A 12,233-nucleotide genomic window follows, 5' to 3' on the forward strand; every position below is an offset into this window, starting at 1 on the left:
TACACATAGATTTATGGGCCTACTGCCCATGGTATAGACCGTTAATAAGTTTAGTTATACATTTTAAAAAATCTTTATTCCAGCAATTTATACTAGAAATTACCACTCCTAGTGCCTCATTACAAGTTTTGCTGAGTGGTAGCCCTTTGAAAATATCTTGCCCTGCCAAATTATGAGTTAACCAGTTTTCCTGCAACCCCAATTCCCAGGTTTGAGAACATCGCAGGCAGCATGGAACAAGGACTGCAGACTGAGGAAGTGATAGGCTCGACCTCCTTTAACACACCGGTGGAAGCGTACAGGAGTCGCCTTGACTCTTGATGCCCTCCTTGCCACAACCACCACCCTCCGAGTGACCAGCTTAGTACCCCTGCTTCCAATTATCACCTGCATAGTGGGGCTGGCAAATGCAAGCCATTATTGGGAACTGAATGGAGATGTGCATGCGGAAAATGACACAGTAGTGTTTCATGTTATTTGCCATTCCGGGCAAGACAAATCATGATGCATGGGACTTGAAGGGGAGATTGAGCTGGAAATGATAATCCTGACACTGATATCACCCGTGTCGAAGCTCTGGACATCCTGTAATGCGGCCCCAAGTTGGGGACGTTTTTGCTGACATGGAATGGAGGCGATTAACCTTAGCCCTGAGTTAGAACTTGCTAGCCCTCTGAGCAATACTCTGAACAGCTGACAAATGAAGTGACTGCTTTGTTGACTTTGGACTTAGATTGCTATGTGAACCATATATTGGGTTTATCATGCATGAACACTGTTGAGAGTCGGCACCACCTCTTGCAAACTTTAAGGCTAATTTTTAGCGGCTGGATTGCAAAGATCTTTTAAAACTAGTCAGAGGGTGCTCAACTTAGACTTGAAAGTAGAGGAACTATTCATTTATTTTTCTTCATTACGGGGGATTTATCTTCAGTGCTGAATTTGAGCTGGTGGTTGAAGGTGGGGTCCACCCACTCTCATTTTTGGAGACCAACACTTATTTTTCCTCATCAGACATTTAAGGAGAGAAAGAGAGGGAAAAACACAAACAAGTAAGGAGGAGGGAGGGAAAGCCTGAAAATGTGTCAGAAAGGGAGAAAGCAGGAACCTGCAAGAGTGAGATAAAGGGAAAGGCGTGCCTGGTGGTGGATTACAAAGGTAGGAAATCAAGAATACACAGCCTTTGTCGTCGGTGTGTGGACATTTATTAGCACCTGCCTTCTGAGCAGAGCTTTGGGCACCGGCACTCATTTACATACTAAGCACTGTTTGTCTTACCTTGGGAAGTATTTTCTTCACTTACCTGTGCAAAATAAATAAATTACAATAGCTATGCCAAGCTAAAAAGAATGATTGTCTCCACTGAAAGATCATTTGTACACATAGATGACAGCAGACCCTGCGTCCCTTCTGAAGGAAGCATAGCAGCCTTTTGGAATGTTTTCTAATTCAAATGGTAACATTTATTGTCAAGCACTCAGTGACTCCACCCCATCAAAAGGATGTTATGTAATGTTATGTTGATTTGTATAGTGCACTAATCACCCAAGAGGGTATCCAAGCGCTTGGGCAGGTTTGTAGTTGTGTGGTCCCAAACGTGCTTATATGAAGAGCGAGGTCTTCAGATTCTTGGAGAAATCAAGAAGTGAGGAGGGGGCTCTGATGTGTTGAGGTAGGTTGTTCCATGTCTTGAGTGAGATGTAGGAGAATGAGCAACCTCCAGTTTTGCTTTTGTGGATGCTGGGAATTTGTGCAAGTGAGAATAAGGCAGAGCATAGTTGTCTGGTGAGTTTGTGAAAGTGTATGCAGCTGTTCAGGAATTCTGGTTGTGTGTTGAGTGCAGTGCTCCTGTCACCTTGTTCCACACACAACTGCAGATTCAGAGTAATTGTGCACACAACTTGTTCAATATAGTTAAACACAATGGTATGGATAAAAAGGAAAGGGAGCACGAGAGACTAGGATCGGAGCCTGAAAGAGATGTGCTACAGAACTGTGACCAGGTGAGGTTATAGGGCAGTTCAAGGCAGCCAAGGAGTTGGAACTGGAGGCAGTGACCATTGGCAGAGATGGGGCATTACAGGAGTTTTGTAAGATAATTCAAACCATAGCAAACATGTAGTAGTAATGCAATATGGCAGTGTGATAGGATTAAACTATGCAGTCAAGAATAATCCTAAACCACTATTATATAGTAACATAATATGAGGGAGCCACAGCACCTATTAGCATCCCTACAGTGGTCTTGATTATGTGTTGGGGAGAGGGGTGATCATTTAATCAGGGGCTCATGGGGAGCTTGGTTAAATCACGAAAAGGGTTGGCTTTTTGAGAAGGATAATAAGAGAAATAATGAATGATATGTGATGTGAACGTCTATGTGTGAGTAAATTGTTGGTCTGGCTTTACGAACACATGCATTATTTCTGTTGGGTGAATAGAAAGGGTACATCACCATCACTGAGGAGAGCTCAGTGTGCTTATTCACCCGTCATTGCATTCAGTGATATGGTTCGGTACATTAAAGATAAATCACAGTGGATTTCCTATTGGCTAGATGACTAGATTGTAGTCCATTTCATCGTTGCATTATTTTAAAATACACGGTTGTACTATATAAATATATATAGTTTGCTACTATAATTAAATATATGAGAGTAAGTAAACCTGGAGTTATAGTTCAGCTCCTGCGATATATCATCCACCATGTCATTCTCCGACGCCTCATGGGCCATGGCTTTGCATAGTTTACAGGCAACAAGGGCTTTTGCCATGGCCTCCTCTCCATGTTGCCAGAAAAATAATGCCATCTTCTGGCGTTTCATCAAGACAGCCCAGACCATCAATTCATGAAAGGGGAAGGGGAAATGGTTTATCTCAGGGTCATCCAAATCAATGTCCACTTCTTCTTCTCTTTTCGTCGTTGTCTTCCTTCCTCTCAATAAAGTGATATCCTCCTGCAAAATGTGTAAACAGTCAGTTTTTAGGAAAGCCCTAAATACTCAAAAATAACAGTGCACAATTAATTCAGCATTTATGAGTAAACAGCTTTGCTATTAGATAATATAGATTGACCAATGTTTTTAAATAAAAATTACAAATGTGAATTTGCTTTATCACAGCTTCACTAATGCTTTTCTTGAACTATACAATTAAGTATAATTACTGCATACAGAAAACGCAGGATAACAGGCCTAGAAATAGAAGACCTTGAGATAGAGGTGGATAGTAAAGAATCTTCTGAAGGCCAGATGGTGTTACTTGCAGGTCTGGGGGTGGGATGGAGACAGCTGTGTAGCTTCATACTGACAATGTTCGTACTCATCCTATTGGCAGAATAGTGTCAAATCTTGCCTGACAGGTCTCTCTGAGGCACAATCAAAAACGTTTTCACTTTTAAAAAGGATCAAACAGGACTAGATAACAATTATTGTGGATCTCTTGTTTGGTCGCTGAAGGAGCCTGCTTTGTTTTCCCAGACCGTGTCTCCTGTTTTGCTGTGAGTCCAGAACCTGTTTCAACCTGGATTTTAGTGTTAGATATGGGAGGACACTGGTGATTTCACTATGACACTCCAATACTCCCCAAAAGCTTCAGAGCCAAAGTTAAGTGTGGCTGAAGACTTTGGCCATCTTGGCATTAACCTGGCACATGATATTTTGGGCCTAATTTCAGTAAGGCAAACAGTAACTACTAAAAAAGTGCAATGGGTTGTCCTCAAGAACTTTAACCCAATTGGTTAGGAGGTGCACAGGAGGCAACCCCCACCTACTAGTTAGTGCCAATCGTAAATGTGTCTCTGCAAGGTATCATCCTTATAATGTTTCAGGACCTGCAAAAGATCAGCAAAAGCCTGAAGAATACAACTGGACCTGCTGACTGTGATCTGAAAGGAGCCCTGAAGTACTGGATCTGCTTCTTCTTGGACCCAGGACAAAGAAGTGGAATCCAAGGGTGAGTTAGCTGACCACCTGCATGGCTAGAGGGACACAAAAAGCTAAAAGAGGCTGTTTTCTAGAAATGCCCAGCTAACCATTGGCAACTGGACTGGGACTGGATTTTGCTGTTATCCTCTTCCTGACACCCTGAGAATCTCGAAGTGGTCCCCAGGGGGTGTTGCAAGTGTACATGTGGTTGTTTGGGCACCAAAAGAAAGTTTAGAAACTCTTGAAAACTTTTCTTCCAGAGCCTGAGTGGGATCTGCTACAATTTGCTGGAAACAACGGTTTTTGACAAGCACTTCCACAGAAACAGAGAGAATTTCAACTTTGTCACTCTCAATGGTCCCCCCACCTCTGAAAAATGACTAAGCCCCAGGTCTGTTTTGGGACTCCAGAGGGTACAACCTGCTTGAGGTAGCCAGTCTTCTGTTCCACATCGGCTGCTACAATTTCTCTGAAAGACCACGTGAGGAGGATTTTTCTTCTGAAAACTGACCACGTCTCTTTCTGCATTGGAGCTGTTTAAACTTTTGAACTTCCAGACTTTCTCTGGGACCGATCCACTTGGTCTATTCGAACCGGGCTTCATTGGGGTCGGCCTCAAATCCTAAATAGATCCTGGCCTACCACTTTCATAGACTATCATTGGCGCTTTGTGCTTTCTGGTGCTATTTTCTCTTTAAACTTGTAAAAAAAATCATATCTCCTGTTCCCCTTCTTGGGTTCTTGTAATTTTTTTACTCATTTTTCTCTTCATTTTAAAAGTGGCTGTGGAGTTTTATTGTGTTTTGTGTGACCTTTTCTGCTGTGTATGCACTGCTTAATTAATTTTCACATTGCCTTTAATTTAAGGCTACCTGCTTTGTATCACATTACCAGGATTTGAGAACAATTTTAGGTTATATAAATTGTGTAACATCTAGCAGGTGGTGACCTTCTCCATTGAGGCCGGCACTTGCCTGCCAACACTAATCATGGACCTTGTAAACTCAGATCCCCTCCTCATGACTTGGTCTGCGACATTAGGAACTCCCCTTTCCCCTATTGTAAAAGTCTGCAACCTGGGTGTCCAGATGGTTCCCTTCCTGCACAAACACAATCAACCCTGTAAAGCAGGCACCCTTGCACAATAGTGCAAGGGTGCCTGCGCTGGCGCTTTGATGCTTTTTTAGCGCCGGTGCAAGGGAAAACACAGGGGTGCGCCACATTCTTGTCAAGACTGCGCATCCCTGGATGACCATCATTCATGTTCAAAACAGCTGTTCTGATTGATTGAATGAATGTAAGCAGGGAAGCCTGGGTAGGGTGACTATCCCCCCAGCTACAAACAGGCTTGCCAGTGATTTGACTGCTGCTATAGGGGAGCCCAAGATGAATATCAATCTACTCTCTTGGAATGTGGCAGGCCTTAAGAGTAAACTGATCTGTGAAGATTGGGGCAACTTTATAGACACCTTTCATATCTGTCTAATGCAAGAGACATGGGCTCTGGAAAATTTCCAACGGGATGGTTTTGTGTCCTATAAAACACTTGCAATAACTAGTGGTAGGGGGAGACCCTCAGGGGGCCTTAGCACCGGGGTGGCCTTGCATCTGGGTTTTACAGCAAGACAGCTCCAAACTAGTTCACATGATATTCAATGTGTTCTACTTGATCTGCCCGGGAATAAACATCTAGCCCTTTTGAATGTTTACTCTAGACCCTCCCCGAGTGGCTGGGAATCCAAGGTTATATTACTTTTGAATGACTACATTCTGACCTTGGACCCAGAGTACTCTGTGATAGTGGGCGGTGATTTCAATTGTCAATATGAACCACTCAGCATGTTGAACTTAGATGATCCAACTGTGGAAAATGCACATTGGAATATTCCTGATCCCTTGATTCCCCTGGTTAAAGCCTGGACCCCATTGGTGCTACAGATCATTGCTTTCACTCTTTCCTTATCCTTAAGGGCATGTAATGGTAGATTTAAATCCGATAGACCTGGACAAGCTACCTTTAATAGAGTGGGGCAAACTTCTATTATAGATTATATTCTCATCGAAACAAGATCTTGGGATAAGGTGCTTGACTTTAGGGTGATAGACCGAGATGACAGCGATCATAACGCTTTGGCTATGATATTAAAACCAGGAAGTTGGGGACTGACCAGCTATGATACTGTGGCATCTGGCAGCATTACCGTCCCCTAGACCGTTTTACAATCTGTCTAAATCTGAAACAGAAACAGCTAATGCTCTCGCAAGAGATGATTCAATAATCATTAAACAAGCCGACAAAGGCGGAGCAACTGTCATACAGTCAATTGTTGATTATGATGGGGAATGTAAACGACAACTGAATAACAACCGTTACTATGCCCCCATCGCCACTGATCCCACCCCTCGCCTATCTAACACCATTTCCATGTTAGTCAACGAGGCTTTAACAAATGGGTGGATTAACAAAAAAGAGGCAGATTATCTGATTGCCACAGAGCCAAGGACACCCTATTTTTACACTCTACCTAAGATACACAAAGGCACGACACCGGTCCCTGGGCGCCCTATAGTGTCGGGGATTGGCTCGATTCTGGAACCACTTTCCAAATTCGTAGACCATTTCCTACAGCCTTTAGTGAGAGATATCCCGTCCTTCATCAGGGATACTACTGATGTCCTAAGAATCATAGACTCTATAGAAGATTCATCCGGTATCGACCTCCTTATCACACTTGACGTTGAGGCGTTATATACTAACATCCCTCAAGGAGATACATTGACAGTGGTTGAAACAGCGTTGAACGCATTAGAGTGGAATTCACCTACACCAGTCACATTCATCATGGAGTGTGCGTCCCTAGCCCTAACTGAGAACTTCTTTGAGTATAATGGACAACTATACCATCAATGCCAAGGCACATCGATGGGCAGCACCTTTGCGCCGAGCCTAGCCTGCCTTTATATGGCAACATTTGAGAAAGAAGTCATCAACACTGCACACAACCCGTTCCAACAACACCTTATTTTTTGGAAGAGGTTTATTGATGATATTTTGATTTTTTGGCATGGCCCAATCGACACTTGCAACAGATTTGTTCAGTGGATTAATCAACAAAATCCTTTTCTGAAATTCTCTCACACCATTTCAGACACACACATTGCCTTCCTCGATCTGAACATCAAACTATCAGGCGAACAACTGTCTACTAGCCTCTATAAAAAATCCACAGATCGGAATAGCCTTCTCCTGTACCAGAGCCATCATCCCAAAGCGCTCAAAGATAACCTTCCCGTGGGACAATTCCTACGTATCAGGCGCAATTGTACCTCCACGAATGACTACAAACTAGAAGCCTCCTCTTTAGCTCACAACCTTAAGACTAGAGGCTACCCACAGAAGGTAATAACAAACTCAATGAAGAGAGCCTTAAATTGTCCAAGGGAGGCACTTTTAGAAGTACATCATAAACAACCTGAGGACATCATCACGTGTGTAACTTCGTTTACACCCAATTCCACGTCCACTAAAAAAATCATCTTGAAACATTGGGGAATTCTAAACACTGGCGACCTGCAGATACCCACACCCAGGTTTGCCTATACTAGAACCAGTAACCTGAGAGACATTTTGATTCAAACAAGACCAAGGAAGCACACTACCCCATCACAAACCACCTTGTGGGGCCTCCCACCGGTCAAAGGACACTTTCCCTGCGGTACGTGTACAGTGTGTAGATTCACAACAGCCACGAAAGAAATTATGTTAAGACCTAATTTCAAATGGAACATACTAAAACACACGAACTGTAACACTAAACAGTGTATTTATCTGATTACTTGCCCCTGTGAGTTACAGTACATAGGGATGACCATGCGTCCTGTGAAAACTCGTATTACTGAACACAGGAGCAACATACGTTGCCAAAGGACAACGACAAAACTGTACAGACATTTCATGGAGACACAACACACTTCTGACTCACTACATTGGGTCATATTAGAATCCCATGCCCAGATATCCAAATCATCTCTATTCAGACTTGAACAAAGATGGGTACATAGACTTTCCAGTCATATTGATGGCCTCAATGATGAGATACCTTGGAGCACTATTTCATAACTGGAAATACACACTCGTCTTGCCTGAACCCATTCCAGTGTGAACTCTGGCCCACTAGCCAAGTGCTAACCTCATGTCATGAGCTACCACCGTCATGATCGATATACAACTGTCATGAATTTAATAAAGTACAAATTGAGTTTCACTTCTGACGCCATTCGGGAGTATTGCATTGACCGGTGGCAACTTCATAGTGCATGATTATCACCGCTGAGACGTACCTTCCCGTATATGTGCACTCCCACCACATACATTACTCTGGTCTCTTGTCCTCTTAACTGCTAAACCAGTCGCGTTACATAGCACTAGACGCTTGGCCACACCATCATCAAGAGCCACCATTAGCTCAAGAAACGACGTCATGTAGTCACTCAGTAACTACGACGCATCACTACACCTATGAAGAGACTTTTTGCTCTTTTAATTTACACGTCACACCCAAGTGGGCAGCATATTTTAGTTTTACGCCTCTCAACTCGTTAGCGAGGCAGTTCCATTGGCCCAGAAATACGTCACCGGGTTACCTAGCGACGACAATGCTCCCGTTTACCTGGGACCAATTATTTGATTGCAATTCCCCTTACGCGCACCGTCATGACGCGTCACACACGCGATGACGTACCCGGAACTGATGCATATCTGCTCACAATCCCCGTCGGAACCCACCACCCCGGTTCCTGGCGGTTTGGGTAGGTCACTTTCCTGAACGTGCATTCACGTCGGTGAGTACAGATTTAACTCCCTACATTGTTTAGCCTTGCTCTTTTTAAAGAGTTACATCTGCCGACTGTCAACCGGAACCTTCCGGTCTATCCCTACGGACCCGTTGCACCGTGGCCAGTGCCACTTGACTTGACCTTGGATTAGCTCTTGATGTATCAGGCCGGGGCCTGGTGACTGAGGCTCGGCCTGGCTGCCTTTTTTAATTTTAATTTAAACTTCGCAATTGGTGGCTCTCTCTTCTGGTTAATACAGATGTTGTGATTTTCATTATTTTCACATTTTATTATGTTTATTCTTTCCAACACTTAGATACTAACATAATGGTGTTCTGGCAACTTCTTGTCCCTTCCTTTAGGACCCAACTGGGTTCCTTTTAACCGCCAGCACCGTTGCTAACATGAGTAGCAACCTTTGTAGGTGAGTCCTGCTCTCCTTCCATAGTTATTTCTTTCAACCCTTGGATATTAATTTATCCCGCCTACCCCGCACTCCCGAATGGCGTTCGGAACACCACCAGACAATGATACTGCGTGTTGCACGACTGAGCACGGTGATCACCCTTGACACTATATCAATAGCGTTGTACAGTGTGAATATCTGATTTTATTGTTATAAACATTCTCTTTTTCTCCTAACAGGAACAAACCCTAAGTAGTGGTATGTAGTAATCACCTTACCACAATTTTGTAGACAGTAGTATTTTGATCCTGAAGAATTGCCCTGATCCTCCTGACTCCAGCGGCAAGAAACATGTTGATCACATAGAGTAGAGCTCTTGCCTAGATACCTTAATCCTAGCTATTAGCCACTCTACACATTTTTATTAGGGTAGTTGACCTTTGGAATAAAGTTGAAGTAGGACCAACTGACCCTTTTTAAATTTCACTTCTCTGCTACATCTTCTCTTATTAGGCCCCTCACCCCCAAGCACCCTCGGCAGGAACAAAAGATCCCCGACAAAGAGCCCCGATTTCGGGAGCCCGTCAAGGATTGCAGCGCCGACTTGACGAGGGGCAGTGCTCATATGATGAAGCATGACACCTAGCTTGCTGGGTGTGTGAGAGCACTAGTTCAAATTAAAAGAATTTCCCCTGCTTTCATCTGGTTGATCCTTTCAGTATTGACCACTTGTGATATTCACCTACCTGCTCTTCTCTGTCACTGTACATGGGGAACTTTGTACCCTTCTTTTGTAACTAGTCACATGGGGTATGTACACTGGACCTCTCTAAATAACAACACCCCTAGTCCCTACCTTTGATACAAGACTGTGGCCTCTACCACATTACAACCGCTCAGCCTGCATAACAACAGACGCAGAGTAAGATGGCCTTGTATCTTTGCCTGCCCAAACGAAATGGCAGAAACTTATAGACTGGTTTTGCCCCACCTTAGTGAAATGGCTGAAGTAGGGCTAAATTGCACTTCCATTGGGAGGGAAACTAGGCCGGCAGACATCCATAGACAGCTCGCCTCAAAACTTTTGGAGGTGTTTTGTCCGGTTGGGAGTACGAGGGTTCAATTGGCTAAAAGCCAATTGTGGTATACTGCCGAGTGGCGGAAGTCAAAGAGTGAATTGATCCTAGCAAATAAGGCCAAGGATAAAGCAAGGATTAAAACACTACGGGCACAGTATAAACAAAAGATCAAAAGGGCAAGAAAGTCTTGGGAGGATGATAAGTGGGAGGAGCTAAGATTAACTCTGCAGCATAAAGATTTTAAATCTTTTTGGGCTATTGTTAGCAATGGTAGAAAATAATCTGTGACTACTACATTCCCTAACATAGCCCCAGCAGCTTGGGAAGACCATTTTGGGGGCCTATATTTAAGCACAAATTTCAACACATCACCCACAATTGTCCCCCCTCCATCACTGAGTGTCGAGCTGAGGATGTTCCGGTGATCACGACCAAGGAGGTGGAAATTGCTATTCACATGTTGTTACCTAACAAAGCGCCGGGTCTGGACAAAATCCCAGGCGATCTTTATCGGTCGAAACCCAAGGTATGGGTACCGTATCTTTGTGTCCTGTTCAACTCTATCTTATTTGGTGCAGAACCTCCAGAAACCTGGCGTGCCGCTGAGATCGTGCCAATATACAAAAAAGGATGCCCTTTACAACCTTCAAATTATAGGCTCATTAGTCTAATTGATATCACTCAAAAGCTACTTGGACGTATTGTCTTGGATAGAATTCAGACGTGGGAGGCAGAAAATAACATCTTGAGTATCCTGGAGGCGGGTTTTAGAAAAGGCATCTCAACTGTCGATCAGATATTCCGACTTCAGGTCCTTTATTGGAAGACTGTGAGTTTGGAGGGTGGCAGCCTCTACCTCATTTTTGTTGACCTGAGGTAGGCATTTGACCTGGTGCCGCGAGAAAATCTGTGGAGAGTACTCCAGGCACTCAATGTTCCTTTGTATCTTTTGGATGTCTTGAGAAGTCTTCACACATAAAATTTGGCACAGGTCAGATGTGGGAAACATGGAGAGTTGTCTGAACGTTTCCCTGTAAACCGAGGAGTCCGCCAAGGATGCGTGCTAGCACCCACGCTATTCTGTTTATATATTAATGGGCTTATTAAACATCTGGAAGGCATTAAGGACACTGATATCCCAAGACTCGCCATGGGTAGGGTACCAGCTTTGATATTTGCTGACGACACCGTGTTGTTGTCTCGAACATCTACTGGTATCCAGCGTATCTTAGATGGTTTTGTGGATTTCTGTGGGGAAAGAGGTCTGGAGATTAACCTAGCGAAAACGAAGTTTATGATCCTCAACCCCCCCAAGCATACACGCCCGAACCCAGCGTTGAATGGCATTCCCCTTGAGCGGGTAAAGACGTTTGGATATTTGGGGATTACTCTCGAAGAAGATCTTGGATGGGGGGACAAGTTGCTAATTCCGCACTAAAGCTGACCCAAATTACAGGAGGAATGTCTAAATTCTTTAGAGGATCGGTTTTCAAGCCTGTAGCACCAGTAATAGAAATTTTCAAAACTCAAGCAAGAGCAGCTTCTACTTATGGAGCAGAACTATGGGGACATTCCAAGATCCAGAGCTTAATAAGGACTGAAAACTCCTTTATGAGAAATTTGCTGGGTTTGCCCCCTAGTACCCCGCTGGTACCTATTAGGTTTGATCTGGGGTTGTTACCCATGGAGGAGGTGGTGGCGTTGCGGCCAGTGACCTACTGGAAGAGACTCTGGTCTAATCCGGAGTTGGGCTCCTACCGAGAAGAATTTAAGGGGGTCTGGCCCCAAATTAATAGCAAGAATATTCCTTGGTTAAAGTACGTCAGGGACACTTATGTCAAGATCGGCCTTCCAGATCTATGGGGTTCTCCGGAGGTTTCATGCTTGGCTGTTTCTAAGGCTAAATTGGCTGAGCAGTTCAGACATTTCCACCTTCTGAGCCTGCATGTGAACTCTGGTGTTGGCAGGTTGACTGCCCAGTTTCTT

The 12,233-nt window shown here is 44.0% G+C and overlaps 1 protein-coding gene across 1 annotated transcript in view; it reads right to left on the bottom strand.

Moving 5' to 3' along the window:
- Window positions 1–12,233, bottom strand: part of TRPM3 (transient receptor potential cation channel subfamily M member 3) — a 1,363,437-nt gene that overhangs the window by 195,598 nt on the left and 1,155,606 nt on the right. Inside the window, exon 15 of the mRNA XM_085633017.1 lies at window positions 2,668–2,957. Coding sequence (XP_085489143.1) covers window positions 2,668–2,957 — 290 coding nt within the window. The remainder of the gene's footprint in view (window positions 1–2,667; window positions 2,958–12,233) is intronic.

Source organism: Triturus cristatus, chromosome 2_1 (assembly GCF_964204655.1).
Source record: "Triturus cristatus chromosome 2_1, aTriCri1.1, whole genome shotgun sequence".
Taxonomy (NCBI): domain Eukaryota; kingdom Metazoa; phylum Chordata; class Amphibia; order Caudata; family Salamandridae; genus Triturus; species Triturus cristatus.